The sequence below is a fragment of the Carcharhinus amblyrhynchos genome, chromosome 1 (genome assembly GCF_965287045.1).
Source record: "Carcharhinus amblyrhynchos chromosome 1, sCarAmb.v2.hapA, whole genome shotgun sequence".
Classification (NCBI taxonomy): Eukaryota; Metazoa; Chordata; class Chondrichthyes; order Carcharhiniformes; family Carcharhinidae; genus Carcharhinus; species Carcharhinus amblyrhynchos.
Window position 1 is genome coordinate 169822345 of NC_137324.1, and position 19584 is coordinate 169841928.

Here is a 19584-nt window from a genome sequence, read left to right on the forward strand (position 1 = left end):
CCCAACGTGCATAGCGTGCTGACGTCACTCCCTCCGCTGCGACATAGAGACAGCGCCGCCTCCGGAAAACCGGCCAGACGTCTGACCGGTAAGTTGGCGGCAATCCGGCAGCGAAAGCGCCCGCGGCCGGTGTTTCATTTTGACCTTTAGAATGAGCGGGGTAAACAAAATAAATCGGCTTGCGCAGGTTGGATGGACCCCACCGTCATAGTGGTCCATTTAAATTCCCTGATCTGCAACTTCAATTGGCTTTAGCCAGAGAAAGAAGTGTCCTCCTCGTTTTTTATTTATGTTTGCAATTGTGCGGGAAAAATGGAGTAAATTATCCCCACCCCGCCCCCCACTCCTGTTAACATCGATTTAATTTAACACTCCGAGTCAGGCAGCTGAGCGGAAGGCAATGCTTCCCCCGGGGGGGGGGGGGAGGGGGAGGGGGAGGGGAGCGGGGTCCTGGCGTTGCGCGGCAGGGCCTGTGAGGTCAGTTGCGGTGACGTCAGAAGGATCTATAAATAGCGGCGGGTGCGGACCGCGCCGGGTCAGTGTGAGTCGGAGCTACCGGGAGGAGTTGTTTTGTTGTTGCTGTTGGTATTGCGACTGCAGGGTGGGTGGGTGTGGGCCGAGGTACGTCACAATGGGGGGGTCGCCATGGCGCCGGTAGCCTTGGGAACGTCCTGCGCCGCGTTCCAGACGCTTCACCTGGGCGCCCCGCGCGTGCTGTTTGCCCACCTGTCCCTGGGGAGAGCGAGCGGCCTGAGCGCCTGCCGCCCTAAGGTGCGAGTTGGCCCCCTACCCGGCTGCTAACCCAACCGCGAGGGGGATCTAGTACGGTTCACCATGGGTTTATTAGACTCGCTATGTTTTGCTGTCGTTTCTCTCTCTCTCTCTCTCTCTCTTTCCCCCCCCCCCCCCCCCCCGATGATTACCTTTAGAGTTGACGATTGCTCCCCATCTCTCCCCCCCACCCTATTTTTTTGCCCATCGGATGGGCAGTCTCTGCACTCAGCTGGAAGCTGCTGCATGCACTGTCTGAAAATGGAAGGAGATCCTTTCCTCCACTTTTGATTTTTCTGTCTGCTCTTCCTCCCTCCAGTGAATTCAACTGCAGAGTTGTCCCCACCCCCTATCTGGAACTGCAAAACTGTTCTGCACCCTCTCCTTTCCTTCTAAGTTTTTTTAAATTGATTTTTTTTCTTTAAAGTTTATTTGACACAAGTAGGCTTACATTAATAATGTGATTTTTTTTTTAAAAAAAATCCCTAGTTGCTACATGCTGGCACTTGGGTACAACTGAGGGAGAACCAATGTACTGAACCAACATGTCTTTCGAACTGGGAGGAAACTGGAGCACCTGCAGACATGGGGAAATAGGCAAACTCCACACACAGTGATCCAAGCCAGGAATTGAACCTGGGACCCTGGCATTGTGAGGCAGCAGTGCCAAGCACTGTGCTGTTAATTTGTTGGGTCTTGGAGACGCCAGCCACAGAAGTGGAGGCAAAGATTAGCTTTTGTTTAATCTGGGAATTGAACCTGTGTCCTTGGTGCTTTGGGTCCAGGGGTTAACTACTGTGCCACCATATGTACTCAATGAGCAGTATGCTTTGTGTCCTAGAATCCCTACAGTGCAGAAGGAGGCCATTTGGCCCACTGAGCCTGCATCAACAACAATCCCACCCTTGATTGTCCTGATACTATGGCCAATCCACCTCACCTTGTACAGTGTGCCACAGTGTACAGTCTTCACTGTATGCCAATACATGTGACAAATTTGACAATAGAGCCAATTTAAGAAATGGTGGTGTACTTGGGAAAAGGCTAAGATTGTGCAGCTTTCTTGAGGATTTCTGTCTGTAGTTTTGCTTGCTCCCACACGCATAGATACAGATATCTTAATAGTCGCTATCAGCACCCTTTTTAACCACAATCACCATTCACATTTAAGAGGCGTCTGGACAAATAGATCTATAGGATAGGAATAGAGGGATATGGTCCCTGGAAGAATGGAGAGTTTTTGTTCAGTCGGGCAGCATGGTTGGTGCAGGCTTGGAGGGCTGAAGGGTCTGTTCCAGTGCTGTAATTTTCTTTGTTCTTTATTCCCTTTGTCTTTTTGTCTGACATCTTTGTCAAGTTCACACCCACCCCTTCCTAACAATGTAATTGTCATCCTATTTTCAGTTCCATTGAACTCTGTTAAAGGGTTATCCAGACATTAGCTGTATTCTTTCTCTACAGATGCTGTCATACCTGTGATTTTCCAGCATTTTTTTGTTTTTATTCCAATTCTAGTATCTGCAGTTGTTTGCTTTCATCAATTGACTTTTGGTGCAAATATTTGTCATAGAGTCTAATGAGAAATGATATGGGATTTGGAGAGTTTCAGGGAAATATAAAGAGAGTTGAGCACCGAAAGCAATGCTGGGGTGGAGTTCCTGACAGCCTGACCAAATGATTATTTGAGTCTGAGAGTTAAAGGGGAGATAGAAGACCTTGAGGTTTAAAGAAAATACTATTGGATGTTACTTGGGTAGGAGCTTTGAACTAATTGGATTGCATGGATGGGGATGGGTGATGTGGGAAGATGAGTTCTATAATATTGCAGAAAGTGCAGACTCAGGTATTTACAATATTTTGTTTCCCCTTCTAGAAAATGCCTGCAATTAAACTACAAAGCTCGGATGGAGAGATCTTTGAGGTTGATGTTGAAATAGCAAAGCAATCCATCACCATCAAAACCATGTTGGAAGGTATATTGACTGAAGAACTGAGATAGCAGTAATTTTTTACAAACTGTCCTGCTGACTGGCTTGGTTAAGTGCTAGGCTTGTACTGTCTTGCCGCTAATAATATTGGCATTAGGGTGAAAACCCCTGCATGTTCAGGAAAACCTGTGTGATGGCTTGTATGGTGTGTCACTCATTTTCTAGGTGAAGGATTGATTATCATTCATCTGATTGTGATCAGTATATATGTGACTAGCTTATGCCCTCATTGTCATTGAATCATTCAAGACTGGGAAGGGGAATAACTTAATGTTGCAGTGTAAGAAGTGCTCTAATAGACCCTCCACTGCCAGACTTCTTAACATAGACTTGGAAGTGTGGAGTCAGCAGCTGTTCCTTCCTCCACTGCCAGTATTATGCCCTGGTGTAAGTTAATTGTTACCCTCTCCACTTGAAGTTACCATCACCAAATCTCTCTGCAAATATTTTCTCTCTGGCTGCTGTGTTCGTTGTTTTTGATAAGAGAAGGGATTGAGGGTTATGGGGAGAGGGCGGGAAAGTGGAACTGAGCCACGACAGATCAGCCATGATCTTGTTGAATGGCGGGGCAGGCTCGAAGGGCTAGATGGCCTACTCCTGCTCCTATTTCTTATGTTCTTATGTTCTTATGTTCTATTCCCCTCAGCCATGTACCAGTAAAGATTGTGAATGCACATTTTTCCTAATCTGTATAAATGTAGTAACTATTTTACTAAAGTTTTAAACTTTGTACATGCAAAAGTACCAGCAGTAGTTGAGGTTTTGATGTATTTTTGTTTACTCTTAATTTTGCCAATTGCTTGCGTTTCTGTGATACTTTGTGTGCTTTGAGCCGACAAAGTGCTCCCTGCTGGTGCTGACACAATGCTGAATGTAACAGAGGATTAACTAGCTGCAGTGCCATTGCAGGATACTATTGATAGATATGGCAGAGATCCAGTCCTAGTAATGTGACAGTGCAGTAAATAAGCTGGCAACAACCTGACTAATCCTGCAGCAAGTTTTTTAGATCCAAAAGTGATACAAAAGTCAGGTTATGAAAATTGTCATTGAGCTTCAAGCACTGTCTTTTTTCTGAGATGATAGTCCCTCTGGAAGATTGTAATTACACATGTTGGCATTATTGTGAATTAATATTGGTTCTATTGTGTGTTTTGAGGAGTGTGGTTTTCCTGCAAGTGGATAGACGTGTTTTCCTTGTGTATACTGTGGTGCTTGTGTCTAGGTAGCAAGGTATTTTACACACAGAAGCAGTCATCCCAATGGGAAGAGAATTGGTGACACATCTAACTTGGTGAAAGCATATTGTGGTGAAATTGTTTAGTCAATTGGCTCAGCCAGTGACTCCCATTTATTTGCAACAAGGGTAATGACTGAGTTTGTCATATCTTCCATTCTTTAAAATGCACAGATCTAGGTATGGATGATGAAGGCGATGATGATCCAGTACCCCTCCCAAATGTGAATGCTGCAATTCTGAAAAAGGTAAGATGGCAAAATCTTAACACAAACTGTCCTTTGGTTCATCGTGTCTGTACTGGCCACCAATCATCTATTTATCCTAATCCCATTTTCCAACACTTGATTCGTGGCCTTGTACACATAGTGTTTCATCTAAGTGCTTTTTAAATAGCGAGGGTTCCTGCCTCTACCAGTCTTTCGGGTAGTGAGTTTCAGATTCCCACCACTACCTGGGTGAAAATGTTATCACTCAAAATCCACTGTCCCTTTACCTTAAATCTGTGCTCCCTTTGTTATTGATCCCTCCACTGAGGCAACATTCCTTCCTATCTATCTTCATAATTTTGTAGACCTTGGTCAGGTTCCCCCCTCTACGTTCAATGCATGTTTGTTGCTTCTGGTGGAATTGTTAGCTCTCTTGCCTCAGAATCAGGTAGTTGGAGATTCTGGTCCCAATCCAGCGATTTGGCCACATAATCAAAGCTGACATTTTGCTTGCCATACTGAGGGAGTACTGCAGTGACAAAGGTGCCCACTTTGATATGATCAATAAGCTAAGCACCTGCCTGCCCTACAAATCATCACAAATAAAATCCTGTGGGTACTTTTCAAAGAAGAGCTGATTCCCCCTGGGTGTCCTGGCCAACATTTACCTTGGATTAAAATGGATGCTCAGATCATTATCTGATAGCTGTGTGAGAGATTGCTGTGTGTAAATTGGTTGTCATCTTTGCATTGCAGCCGTGATATTTCAATAGCAATATTACTTGCTGTAAAGTGGGTTGTGATGACCCCCATATAAGCAGTTATTGCATCTTAAAAGTTTATTTATTAGTCACAAGTAAGGCTTGCATTAACACTACAATGAAGTTACTGTGAAATTCCCCTAGCCCACACACTCTGGTGCCTGTTTGGGTTAATGCACCTAACCATCACATCTTTCAGACTGTGGGAGGAAACCCACAGGGTGAATGTGCAAACTCAATGGACAGTGATAAAGGCAGGCCGGTTACTTTTACCTGTGCAGGTGTTAAAGCTGAAAGTTGGGTTTCAATAGGACATTCTGGGGAATTTGCAAATTCCACACAGACAGTGACCCAAGCCGAGAATCGAACCGGGTCCCTGACACTGTAGTCTAGCGTAGAACCTTAAAACATCACAGCACAGAAGCGGGCCTTTTGGCCCTTGGCTGTGCCAAACCACTTTTCTGCCTAGGCCCACTAACCTGCACCTGGACCATATCCCTCCACACCCCACTCATCCATGCTAAGCACTGTGCTGCCCCTGTACTGCTAACCCCCATTTTATTAGGATATATGAATGTATAGTGGGTTTGAACAATCCTTGTCCTTGCTGATGTAGAGACTAAATTCAGTCTAGATTTGGTTGGGGGGGGTGAATTTCTGCTTTGCCAGTTTGTTGAGTAAATGTGTTTAAATTCTAATGGGTTTGGCACAGGCACTATTATGTGCACGTGAGCTTGAAGGTTGTGTTTTTTTGGCTAGGTGATCCAGTGGTGCACACATCACCGAGATGATCCTCCTCCACCAGAGGATGATGAAAACAAAGAAAAGCGAACTGACGACATACCTGTGTGGGATCAAGAGTTTCTGAAAGTCGACCAGGGTACTCTCTTTGAATTAATTCTGGTCAGTATTGTCCATCCAACAGCTTAAATGTTGGTTTTGTTTCATGTCGCATATATGATTGAGTCAATTACTAGGGGCATAGGTTTAAGGTGCAAGGGGTGGCAAGGTTTAAAGAAGATGTATGAGGCAAGTTTTTTTAGAGAATGGTGGGTGCCTGGAACTTGCTGCCAGGGGAGGTAGTGGAAGCAGATACGATGGTGAGTTTTAAGGGGCATCTTGATAAATACATGAGTAGGATGGGAATAGAAGATATGGTCCCCAAAAGGTAGGGTGTTTTAGTTCAGATGCGCAGCATGGCTGAGGGCTTAAAAGGCCTGCCCCTGTGCTGTAATTTTCTTTGTTCTTTGAGTTTCTTTGGCCGTGCGTTTGCGTATGAAACTCTATCCTGCAGTGTAATTAAGGTGCTTCACGTATGCAAGTTTTATTTTGAGGGTATGCAACTTGCAATCACATGGGGTGTTTCACTTGCAATTGTGAGGGAGGCTGGATAGATGAAGCATCAGTTATAAGGTGCAGGTGAGGTAAGAAGGAAGCAGCGCGATCGAAATATTGCAAACATGGTTCTGTTGGGCCAAATGGTCTGTTTCTGATGTGTAAAACTTCATGTTAATCGTCACCTGCCATTTTGAGCTGTAATTGGGCATCACCTTCAAGAAGTAATTACAAGTACAGTATTTAAGTTTAAAAAAGTGGTTTGGGTTGCTTTGGGCCCATGAATTTAGCTTTGAACAGTAATTTTGAATTTGGAGTTAAGTGCGCTATCTGCAGCAGTAAGGTAAGGCCAGCACATAGGCCATTGATTTATTGTTTTTGATAGTGCAGTGTTTTGTAACCACAGTACTGTGGTGTGAGGCTTCAAAAAAAACTTGTGTAACTGGAGTGAATTACTTTAAGTTGAGGGTACTGGAAACAACATTCCAAGTGCATGGTATCAAATGTATTGAAGGTTGCATTTAGCTACTGAAATATGGTGGATTGAGAACAATTTGCTGTCTAATAGTTATCATTTGATGTGTCAATATGTGAGCTTCTTGGAGCACTGAGCCTGCTCCAATTTGCACCCAGGCAGCCCTACCTCAGTATGTTAAAGCAGAAGAGTACATCTCGATGAGTGTGGATTCTTTGTTGTTTATCAGTCGTTTGGCTTTAATGGGATTTCTCTTTGGAAATAGGCTGCAAACTACCTTGATATCAAGGGCCTTCTAGATGTAACTTGCAAAACAGTGGCGAACATGATTAAAGGAAAAACCCCTGAAGAAATTCGCAAAACGTTCAACATCAAGAATGATTTTACTGAGGAAGAGGAAGCACAGGTACTGCTGGCTGGCTTTGTAAAAACATTTACAAGAAACCCTAAAAGAGCTTATTTCTCTGCTTGAGTTGTCTTGTTTGGAATGATAGTGTGTTTAAGCTGGTGTCTCTGGAGGAGGAGAAAGGGGCAAATTTTTTTCTTTTTTCTAAGGAACATGAAGCCAAACAAAAATATTGGTGACTTGTGTATTAGTTTAAATGTTGAGTCCAGCTTAGACTAGGATGCAAGATGCCTTTGTTCACACTTAAGCTAATACTCCATGGTAAGGAGTCCATGGCACAAGTATGACAACTTGTATGATGGACACCAGTGTAGGCTGGGGAGTATATAGGGTACTGGATACGTTTCCATTTATGCAATAGAGTTGACATTTTGAGAGCAGTGTACAGGCAGCTCTGCATAAAGTTCATGCCACACTTTTTACTGATTTTCTCCCCAACCAACCAACCCACCCACCCACCCACCCACCCACCCAAGCAAAATCTGATTCCATGGAGCATTTTAAATCTTTCTTGAGATGTAGGTGTTGCTGCATCAGCCTTTATTTCCTGTCCCTAATTGCCCATGAACTGAGTAGCTTGCTAGGCCATTTGACGGTGGTTGAGTCAGCCACATTGCTGTCAGTTTGGACTCTCATATAGACCAGATAAGGACGGCAGATTTCCTTCTCAAGGATGTGCGAGGTTAAGTTGATTGGCCGTGCTAAACTCCTCCTAGTGTTGGGGGATTAGCAGTGTGGGGTTGCAGGAATGGGGCCTGGGTGGGATTGTGATCGGGGCAGACTCAATGGGTCAACTGGCCTCCTGTACTGTAGGAATTCTACGATTCTAGGGTAGGTAGGTTTTCACAATTGGGGATTGTTCTACAATTACCATTATGGCTTTCACCTCCAGAATTATTAAATTTCAATTCCACCTGCTGCTTTAGTGGAACCTGAATCCGTGTTCTCAGAGCATTAGGCTGGGTGTCTGAAATATTAGTCCAGTGACACTACCACTACATCACCATTTGTCACTGTCTAACTGAATAGTTTTGTGCTCTGAAAGTGTGCTTTATTATGTGAATACTATTTAATGTCCTTTGCAGAACCAACATTGCTTTTTTTATTTTCTGTGACAATCTTAATTTGAAGAAATAATTATCTGGCCAATCTAAGTACTGTATATCCTCTAACTGGCCTGACACACATTTGGATCATAGCAGGAGTCAGGTTGGACTCTGCACCAAGGAATATACACACAAGTAGCCTTGCCCCTAAGACATGCAAGCTTGCTTTCTGAACATATACTGCTGCTTTGCAACCACTTTGCAGCTGAAGTGGACTGGAGCTCTGAGGAGGGCGGAGGTGAAGTAGCAAGGGTCAGAAACAGGATGTCTTTTTTAAAATGTTTAATTGTGTGTACTTTCTCCCTCAGGTACGGAAGGAGAATCAATGGTGTGAAGAAAAGTGATCCAGCAGGAAACGTGCAGCTGAATGAAAAATCTCTTGCTTGCACAATTTATTAATCACTAATAGCCTGTGATACTTTGAAATATAGTGTCAAGATAACCATGCGTAAACATTTGTAATAGTGTTAATTTTGAGCTTAATGCCTGCTTCCTGAAACCTATTCCCTCTAGTGAGTTGAACAGTGTCCAGCATATTTATTACTTCACCATGTCTGAATTTTTTCATTGCTCGTTAGAATGAAAGTTGTATAAAGAACAGCAGTATGGCAGCAATTATGATTTGATTTTTTAAGTATCTTTGTAATTAAAATTTACTTTTTTTATTGTGGTCTTCTGTTGGGTTTAAAAAAACAATTACTGTTTGGTCCACAGTTCATCCCTAATTGAAAACATAGCATCATTGCTACTGGTATATAGATTTTTACTTGGGACTGTGGAAACTGATTATAATAAAAACCCAACAGAATGCAAAATACCCCTGATTGGTGAACAGTCGGTGATGTTTCAAGATACATTCCTGCTACATCAACAATGAATTGTTTCCATTCTTATCCAACTTAATATTTACTGTACACAGCTGATGCTGGTAGTAAAATGTCCTACAATCAGATGAAGACAGTATGAGGTTAGTACTGGTTTAAATAAAGACCTCTGCTGAAAGCATTGATGGTGGGAGGTGTGTGTTGTTTTGGGAGGGGAATGCCAATCATGATGACTATTTGCTGCTGAAGCTGGAAAAGATCCTGGATCCAAACTCAGTACTGACTTCTGGTATTAACTTGAATTTCTGTTGAGTATCAAGGTGTCAAACTTGTGGTGATGTGGAACTGGGTAGTTATTTTATGGGTAGTGTACTTGTAAAAATTGCTCGCATTTTTCCCCTTGTTCGTTCTTGGGCAGTGGGCACTACTGGCAAGACCATAAGACATAAGAGCAGGATTAGGCCATTCAGCCCATTGAGTCTGCTCTATCATTCAATCATGGCTGATTATTTTTCTCATCCCCCATTCTCCTGTCTTTTCCCCACAACACCTGATCCCCTTATTAATAAAACCCATCTATCTCTGTCTTAGATACTCAATGACCTGGCCTCCTCCTGCCTTCTGCAGCAGGGTTTCACAAATTCACCACTCTGGTTGAAGAAATTCTTCCTTGTCCCTTTTTAAAGGATTGTCCCTTTAGCCTGAGGTTGTGTGCCGTCTGGTTCTTGTTTTTCCTACTAGTGAAAACATCCTCTTCCCATGTACACTCTATCCAGGCCTTGTATCCTGTAAGTTTCCTCCTAAAATCCAAGTACAGAGCCAGAGTCCTCAACCATTTCTCATTCCAGGGATCATTCTTGTGAACCTCCTCTGGACCCTTCGAAGCACATATACTTCCTTAGATGCAGGGCCCAAAACTGCTCACAGTACTCCTGGGAGTGAGACCAGAGCCTTACTTAGCCTCAGAAGTACATCCCTACACTTGTATTCTTGGCCTTGCACTGATTAGCTGGTGAGGATGTTCCAGAGGGCAGTTGAGTTGCCTGTGTTTGTCAGGAATCACAAGCAGGCTGGACCTGGTGTGCTGATCTTAAAGGACACCTGTGACTCGGATGGATTTTTACAGCAGTAGTTGTCACAGTGGATGTCTGAGACTAGTTTTATAATTCTAGATTTGTTAATTGAATTTAAATTCACTAGCTGCCATGATGGGATTTTATCCATGTTGCTGGAGCATTAGCCCTTGGATTATCAGTGCAGTGACATTAACATGATGCTGCCATCTCCATTTTTGGTGTTTTGGAAGCAGGTCAATGCATAAAAATTTTGTTACCTCATTGCTAAAGCATTAGCTGGAACCAAACATTTCTCCATCAGATCAGAAAACCACAAATAATATAGTTACAATAAATATTAATTTTCAAGAGTGCATTTTCCCAACATGCCTGAACTGAATGATCTCCAGAGAAAAGTTCTCGTTCCCTACAACTCATTTTCCTCTTTTAAGACTTCTTCAATCTCTCTTTGTCCAAGCTTTAAATCTGTGGCTTGCACAGTGGTTAGCACTGCTGCCCTAGTGCCAGGAACTCAGGTTCAATTCCCAGCTTGGGTCACTGGATGGCATTTACACATTCTTCCCATATCTGTGTGGGTTTCCTCCCACAGTCCAAAGATGTGTGGGTTAGATGGATTGACCATGCTAAATTGTCCCTTAGTGTCAGGGGGTCTAGCTAGGCTAAATGATGAGGTTATGGGGATAGTTCCTTGGTAGATTAGTGGTTGGTGTAGACCCAATGATGGGCTGAATGGCCTCCTGCATTAGGTATCTATGATTTAGCCTGACATCATGGGTGTTTCTTTGGAAAAATTTAGAATGTGGGTCATTTGTTAACCATGCTGTATATGTGAGCTGCTGAGAAGCAGCTTAAGTAATCCTCCCCCTTCAGATGTTGAACTGAGCTTCCTTTGGGTTGGTCCATGGTTATGCTCTGTCAAAATCCTTGGCTTACTGTTGCCTTCTGCAGTGTAACCTGGTGTCAGCCGTACTGAAAGGATTGGCAGGTTGCTAATCAATCTGTTTGGCCAAGTTACAAATAATGCTGTGGCCACCCTGAAGTGGGAATTGAATCTGCAACTCCTGGCCCAGAAGTTCACTGTTACAAGACTTCCCAGCTGAAGGAGTAAAGGTAATGAATATCCCCTATGAGGTAACTTGTTAAGGAATTCTTAAACCATCAGTGAGAGTGACAGTAAATGAAAAGGCTTGCCCATATGTAAGGAAAAGTGGAAGCACTATTAAAAGTCATTTGATCTGAACATTAACGCCCTACTAAGTATGTATTATGAAAAAGTAAGACTTGCAATTTACAAGGCAGCTACAGATAGCAGTTCCAGAGCAGAATGTGCTACAATGATTATGAAAAGGTTATAAATATACAGTAATAACTGGAGCATTAAAACCTTTGGGGTTGGTATATTAAACATTTGTCGATGAACAAGTACTTAGCTTTCCAGGTTTTAAGTAGGTAGTTCTCCATTATGACAATATGACATGCCTTAGCTGAGCACATTTTAAATTTACTACCTTTCTGATTAAGGTAACAGAGCGCACTATTAGGGTTTAACACTACTCCATTCCAGTTAATACATTTGATGTTCATGGTAGAAAATCCAACCAGGAGGATGTGTTTAGAAGAGGGGAAATGTGGGATCATAATAATGGATGAGTTGATTTATCTGGTTTTAGGTTGGGTGCAAACTTGCGCAAGCGGCGAACACAGGACTGCTGTCTGGATCAGGACATGTTTAGTGAAGTTAGCAGATAAATAAGGTTTAAAGTTTATTAGTGTTACAAGTAGGTTTATAGTTAGTGTGAAAAGACTTTGGGTACGGTGAGAGAGAATTTAGCATAGTTAATCCAACTGACCAGCACGTCCTTCAGACTGTGGGAGGAAACAGGAACACTTGGAGGAAACCCACGCAGACACGGGGAGCCAAAAGAGAAAACACTGGAAAAATCTTAGCAGGTCTGGCAGCATCTGTAAGGAGAGAAAAGAGCTGGGGTTTCGAGTCCAGATGATCTTTTGACAAAGGGTCATCTGGACTTGAAACGTCAGCTCTTTTCTCTCATAGATGTTGCCAGACCTGCTGCGATTTTCCTGTGTTTTTTGGCTTCTGGTTTCAGATTTCAGCATCTGCAGCGATTCACTTTAATCTGGACACGGGGAACATGTTGACTCTTCACACAACCTTGCAACATTGCATTGCCTGTTATGTTGGTCTGTGGAATCTGATGATCTCCTATGGACTGCTTAGAGGCAGTAGACTGGTCAGTATTTAAAAACTCTGAACAAACGCTACTGTTATTGACTTTGTAAGGGTGTGGAAAACTATGCCAAAGAAGCTGATCTGTGTGTTTCCCAACTGGAAACCATGGATGAACAGAGATCGCTGCTGCTTGCTGTAGTCCAGTCCTGAGGTGTTCAAGTCAGGTGACCCTGACCTACACAAGAAAGCCAGATATGTATGATCTATGACATCCATCAATGCTGCCAAAAGACAGTACCGGACCTAGTTAGAGTTCCAGGCTAGCTACGTGGACTCCTGCCAACTACGGCAAAGTCTGCAAGACATAACAGGCTACAAGATGAAGGCAGGTAAAATTGCCAATGCACCCCTCCCTGCTGCGCTCAATGCATTCTATGTCTGTTTTGAGCAAGAAGTCAGCAAGAGCATGCCCTCCATCCTAGAAGCCTTGGACCAACCTATATCTGAGGTCACCATTGCTGACATCAGAGTAGCTTTCTCAAAGTCAACCCATGGAAAGCAACTGGCCCAGATGGGGTACCTGGGCAAGAACTGAGGTCCTGATGGGGGTATTTACAGACACCCACAACCTCTCTTTACAATAACCTGAGGTCCCTAACTGCTTCGAGATGACCATCATCCCTGTGCCAAAAAAAAGCTAGGGCAGTGTGCCTTAAAGACTTATCTGGTGGCTTTGACATCCATCATTACGAAGTGCTTTGGAAGGTTAATAATGGCATGAATCAATTCCTGCTTCACAGACTGCCTGGACCTACTACCTATCGCTGCAACAGATCCATAGCAGACACCATCTCCCTGGCTCTACACTCAATCCTGAAACACCTAGATAACAAAGACTCTTATTCATAGACAACAGCTCAGCCTTTAACACTATTATTCCTACGAGACTCATCTCCAAACTTCGTGGCCTGGGGTTTGGCTCCTCCCTCTGTGGATGGATCCTAGACTTCCTAACCCAGAGGCAACAACACTTCCGTAATCATCCTCAGCACCGGTGCTCCACGAGGCTCTGTCCTCAGCCTTCTACTATACTTCTTATACACCTCTGACTGTATGGCCAAATTCCCCTCCAACTTGATTTTCAAGTTTGCTGATGACACCACGATTTGGGAAGGATCTCAAATAATAACAAGACACAGTGTAGGAAAGAAATAGAGAATCTGGTGAACTGGTGTGACGACAACAAAATAGAGGTAGTCATCGACTTCAGGAAGTGTAGTGGGGACCATATCTACATAAATGGGGACGAAGTAGAAATGGTTGAGAGCTTTATGTTTTTAGGTGTCCAGATCACCAGCCAGATCCTGGTCCCCCCATGGCGACACTATAGTTAAGAAAGCCCACCAACGCCTCTACTTTCTCAGGAGACTAAGGAAATTTGGCATGCCTGCGAGGACTTTTACTGATGCACCGTAGAAAGCATTCTTTCTGGTTGCATCACAGCTTGGTATGGCTTCTGCTCTGTCCAAGACTACAATAAGCCATAAAGGGTCATGAAGAAGCCCAGGCCATCACTCAAAACAGCCTCCCATCCACTGACACCATCTACACTCCCCACTGCCTCAGAAAAGCCGTCACCATTATCAAGGGTCACACGCATACTCTCTTCCACCTTCTTTGGGAAAGAAGATACTAAACTCTGAGTACATATACCAACTGACGCAAAAACAACTTCTTCCCTGCTACCATCAGACGTTTGAAAGGGCTTACCTCGCATTAAGTTGATCTTTCTCTACATCCTAGCTATGAATATAACACATTCTGCACTCTCTCCCTTCCTTCCCTATGTATGGTATGCTTTGTCTGTGTAGCACGTAAGGAACAATACTTTTCACTAATAGTAAGAAACATCTAGGACACAAAGCATAACCTAATTGGATAGGATATTTTCTATTTGAAAAATTTGAGAAATGAAACTAGTCCTCATCCTAAACCAGTGATTGAGATTATTTGGGTACAGGCTGGGCACATTCTCCAATCAAACAGATAATGCAGCAAAAACTGGACAAACAACAATTAATGGTGAGGTTTAACAAATAATTAGGTTCGCCAATTCAGAAGTAAATGGAGTTTTGTCTCTGTAATGTAGTGGTGATTTGTGTTTGCTTAACATGCAGAAGGTCGCTGGTTTGAAATTGGACAGAAACATACGCTCATCTGAAAGTGAAGAAATGTTCAAAAGTAAATCTGGAGAATAATCAAAAGGGCGCAGTCAGCACCCAATGAATCTCCTATCCCAACTATGTAGACATCTTGTGGGTGCAGTGAAGAGTTTCCCTGCCTCTGAGTTGGAAGCTGGTCATGCCCAGGTTACCCATGACTTCCTGGAATATTTGTGACATGAAATTTGAATGTTGATCTGACTGGATCTCAGTGGGTAGACCATACCAAGAATTGTGTTCATTCTCCCACTACTATTTTGGCAGATATGACTCTCAGCGGAATGACCTCCCCTGGAAGTTAGCTACTGGTAGTCACCTTTTGTTTCTGGTAGGGCCGCCACCCAGTCCATTAGCGCCCTTGCTGGATGGTTCTCTGGAAGCTTGCAGGGGAACTGTAGATGCAGTTCTTTAATTGCAGGCTGGGGCTTTCCCACCACCTGACAGATATGGCAAATTCTATAAAAACTTGCCACGTTCTTGTGAGGGTGTGGCCGGTAAAAATGTGGCCTGATGCAGGACTGGGCTTTTTGTATACCAACATGTGCTAGTTTTAATATCCTCCCACAGTACCTCAGCAGCACCACTATGTAACGGTGACCACTCATTGTTTTCAGGTCTGTGAGGGTGTTTCTGCTTCCTCACCAGCACCAATGAAGACTTCCTCCTCCCCAGTATCCTCTGGCCTGCTGAAAGAAGTCTGAGATAATCAGAGGCTAACATGTCTGCAGTGCCATTTCACGCCGACACTGTAGTTAAGAAAGCCCACCAATGCCTCTACTTTCTCAGAAGACTAAGGAAATTTGACATGTCTGCTACAACTCTCATCAACTTTTACAGATGCACCATAGAAAGCGTCCTTTCTAGTTGTATTAGAGCTTGGTATGGCTCCTGTTCTGCCCAACACCGCAAGGAGCTACAAAAGGCCGTGAATGTAGCCCAATCCATCACGCAAACCAGCCTCCCATCCATTGACACTATCTACACTGCCTGCTGCCGCGGCAAAGTAGCCAGTATAATCAAGGACCCCACACACCCTGAACATTCTCTCTTCCACCTTCTTCTGTCAGGAAAAGAATACAAAAGTCTGAGACCACGTACCAACTGATTCAAGAACAGTTTCTTCCCTGCTGCCATCAGACTTTTGAATGGACCTACCTCGCATTAAATTGATCTTTCTCTACAACCTAGCTATGACGACCTTCTGCATTCTCTTGTTTCCTTCTCTACGAATGGTATGCTTTGTATAGCACACAAGAAACAATACTTTTCACTGACAATAATCAAATCAAATCAGCCTCTTCTGACAGAGTGGGTTATCATAGTTAGAGAAAGTGTCAGGCATGTCCTCTTGCTGCCCATTCTGTCTCTTTGACCTTGGTCATCTTCTCTCGGATTACCACAGACGTTGTCACTTTTGATCCCACCAGGTCCTTGCCAAGGAGCTGGTTGACCATATCCACAGGAATTCAGGGAGCTTCACTGGTAGCTGATCCTGACACAAGATTGCACTCCCAAGTGCACCTGATATAAAGGGATGGCCATGTACTCTTCCTCAGTGCCAACACCTTAACCAATACCTTGGCACTTACTGCACAAATTAGTGGAAAAGTCACTGCCTTTCCCTAATTTGGATGGCCTGTGCATCCCTTAGTGTCACAATAGGCATACTGACCTAACCTGGGGGTGTGAGAGAGTGTGGGTAGTGGATATGTGACCCTTCTGATGCAATATCCTTGTAACTCTTGGAGATTTAACAAAAGCTCACCCTCACTATGTGTGCCTTTGGGGATTTTCTTCCACAGCCTGGTTCGCTTTGCTCTGTATCTGGCTCCCATTTTCTGTGCAGTGTGTATGAGTGCCAATAAGTCTCATGGGCTTTTCCTGTAACTTCCAATATGCCTGGTGTCCTACTTTACGGCCGTTAAAACACGCAGACTTCCTGGCCTCACTCCTCATTATAAAATCATTCAGACCTAAGGAGTGTCCCCTGTGTTTCCAGCTGCCACTTTTTTCCCGTGGGTGCTCAGTTTCCTATCTCCTAACCTCCTCAGTTGGTTACACGAGAAGGGTTTCTGTTGGGGTGAGGGTTTGTGGATAAGTTCATGATCATCAGTCAGGTTTGCTGCCTATCTGGCCCCAGTTGCCCTGTTCCTCTATATGATGTGGAGATGCCGGCATTAGACTGGGGTGGGCGTAATAAGAAGTTCTTCTTACTGTTCCTCTGTATGAATTCTTATCTGGAAGGGTACCAGATTTTTGGGTTCCTCAAGGAGAATTATTTCACAAGGGTTTTCATTGGTGGCCTCCACTTTAACCATCTGTACCCACCGGTCAGAAGTGAACCGCTTAAGCCATTCAAATTCCAGACCACTTCTTGGACACGTGTTCTGGATTGTCGTGGCTACATGTTATTCCCATAAAGTTGACCACTTCAACAAAGACCAGTGATGCTCTCCAGATCGTGCTCACTACGTTTGGATTGCTGGAACAGCCAATGGCACACAGTTCACACTGTGTAAATTTCAAACGTTCCTGAAAAACAAAGGGATCAACCAGATTCTCATCTCGTCTTAGCACCCATCCTCAAATGTTGCAGTGAAGCATTTTGTCCAGTTCCAAAATGGCCATATTAAAGGAAAGGATGTGAACAGATTGGCAGTTGAGGCAGAAGAACCTTTAGATGATATATTGTAAAAGGCAACGGCACGGTGGCACAGTGGTTAGCACGGCTGCCTCACAGCACCAGGGACCCAGGTTCAATTCCAGCCTCGGGTCACTGTCTGTGTGGAGTCTGCACGTTCTCCCTGTGTCTGCCTGGGTTTCCTCCGGGTGCTCTGGTTTCCTCCTACAGCCCAAAGATGTGCAGGTTAGGTTGATTGGTTATGCTAAATTGACCCTGTCAGGGGCATTAGCAGGGTGAGGGTGTGGGGTTATGGGAGTAGGGCCAGGGTGGGATTGTGGTCAGTACAGACTCGATGGGCCGAATGGCCTCCTTCTGTACTGTAGGGATTCTATTGTATGTAAAGTTGCCATGGTCCCAGGTGACTATAGGTTGGTTGCGATTTAACCTGAGGATCACCACACCTCAGGAGAGGGGCAAGGTAGTGAAGGCATGCATAACCTCTACCAGTACAGGAATTGTACCCACACAGTTGGTGTCTGCTCTACATCATGCTCCACTTTAACCAACTGATCTAAACTGGCCTGAATCTATTATAACACTCCACATTCAACAACGGGCATTATCTGTTGTCGTAATTTGTTTCCAGATTTGACAGAACAATTGTTTCAAGGTAACTTGATCAGAAAAGGTCACGGGACACAAGTAAACCAGTTTGTGAATCTAATCTGGATAGGTCTGTTCACATCAGATATTACTGTGGAACACTGAAGTGGCTCCTGCAAAGAACCATTAAGCATTGAGGACCATTGACCTATGATGTTGGATCTCCCTGCGGAATCTGGAAAAGACACACCTACCAGATTACAGAAATCAAATCCAACGAACCAAATATCCAGGGATCTTCGGTCACTGTGGAAGATTTCTGGCAAACATGTGCCGCGGTTGGTGAAACCTGACTTGGTTCAACTGACAAACCTGCAGCTTGACTGTTGAACAGAAACAAGTCGGCCAGGGGAACCTTCCATTTCCAAGCAAACTGAGACATCAAAGCCAGCAGTCCAAAGCAAATTTGCAAATCACCTGACCGATTTGTTCCTAGCTAAATAGAATCATAGAATCCCTACAGTGCAGAAGGAGGCCACCTGGCCCATTGAGGCTGCACTGACCACAATCCCACCCAGGCCCTATCCCCATACATTTACCCTAGCTATTCCCCCTGACACTAAGGGGCAATTTAGTATAGTCAATCCATCTAACCTACACATCTTTTGGACTGGAGCACCTGGAGGAAACCCACACAGACATGGGGACAATGTGCAAATTCCACACAGTGAACGAAAACGGGATGTGATGTTTGTGGCTAAAGTTTATGCTTTTGTAATGGAACAATTTAGTTAAAATGTGCTATATAAAAACCTGCCAGTAGAGTGTGCTAAAAACAAGATTGCTGATGTATCCTTACCTCAGAGGGGAAATAATTAAAAAGACTTCTGGTTTTTCATGGTAAGTTCAGAAGCAGATGCGTGTGTGTGTGTGTGTGGTGTGTGTTCTTAATTGTTTAGGAGTGACAAAACACTTCAAGAAAACCCTTTGCAGTTTTTAAATTGCTTTTGAAGGAACAATTTACTTTCCCCAAATTCTCTCGTCGGTCTGTGGGAACATTGCGGGACATGTTCCACTCCCCCCTTTCTTAATTTTGTTACGAACAATTGAGGTGTGGACTGGCTCCCCTCTATTCAATCTCCGCATCTTGTCGTCACTCATCACAGGTAGCCAGCCACATCAGAAAAATAGCACTAAAAGTTTGTCACTATTGTAGACATCAATTACAGAAGCACCACGGCAACAAACAGAGTGCTCCAACTACCTTGTGTGGATCAGTGTTCATTGATTTAAAAGCTTGTCCAATTTCAGCCAACGTCAGGTCCTCAAACATCTGCAACACCATCCCCATCCTCAACACCACTATGTAATTGTCTGTGAGGCAAAGTAACAAGAACCCAGGGCCAATAAACAAGAAATAAATTTCCAAGGACCACTGTGACTCAAGGGGGGGGTCCAAAATCATCTTAAAGGGAATTACGACCAACCAGATTATACAGCTATTGGAATCTCTGCACACATTTTGGGTGCAGCTTAAGTTTGCACTCAGAAGTCGATATCTACCAACCGTTAACCTGACAAAATGGAGATTTTGGTGTTGTGCTGCCCAATTCTATATTACAGGTGATGTGGATTCTCCAGTTATTCCATGCTGGCAGAGATTTTGCAAACTGCTTTCCACACAAGGAACCTGTGATGATTGTGGCCCCCAATTATCGACACTTTGTAGGGCAAAGAAATATTCTCAAACAGACAAG

General features: G+C 43.9%; 1 protein-coding gene across 6 annotated transcripts; it reads left to right on the plus strand.

Moving 5' to 3' along the window:
* Position 1: 1 nt before the first annotated feature.
* Positions 2–9293, plus strand: LOC145347599 (S-phase kinase-associated protein 1-like). Of its 6 annotated transcripts, none has more exons than XM_080195204.1 (6): positions 2–88; positions 2645–2744; positions 4171–4244; positions 5726–5869; positions 7042–7182; positions 8597–9293. In XM_080195204.1, the coding sequence occupies exons 2-6, from the start codon at positions 2648–2650 to the stop codon at positions 8630–8632; spliced, it is 492 nt and encodes a 163-aa protein (XP_080051330.1). In that variant the 5' UTR covers positions 2–88; positions 2645–2647; the 3' UTR covers positions 8633–9293. The 6 variants fall into 6 exon arrangements, with proteins under 6 accessions (XP_080051330.1, XP_080051350.1, XP_080051368.1 ...); XM_080195224.1 differs by lacking the exon at positions 2–88 and adding an exon at positions 514–535; XM_080195242.1 differs by lacking the exon at positions 2–88 and adding an exon at positions 519–541.
* The last annotated feature ends 10291 nt before the right edge of the window (positions 9294–19584 follow it).

Excerpts from the sequence above, each read along its gene's own strand:
- LOC145347599 (XM_080195195.1), top strand. The coding sequence starts at position 646 with ATGGCGCCGGTAGCCTTGGGAACGTCCTGCGCCGCGTTCCAGACGCTT. Across the intron at positions 772-2,644 it reads TGAGCGCCTGCCGCCCTAAG|AAAATGCCTGCAATTAAACT; the intron begins GTGCGAGTTGGC and ends TTCCCCTTCTAG. Across the intron at positions 4,245-5,725 it reads ATGCTGCAATTCTGAAAAAG|GTGATCCAGTGGTGCACACA; the intron begins GTAAGATGGCAA and ends TTTTTTGGCTAG.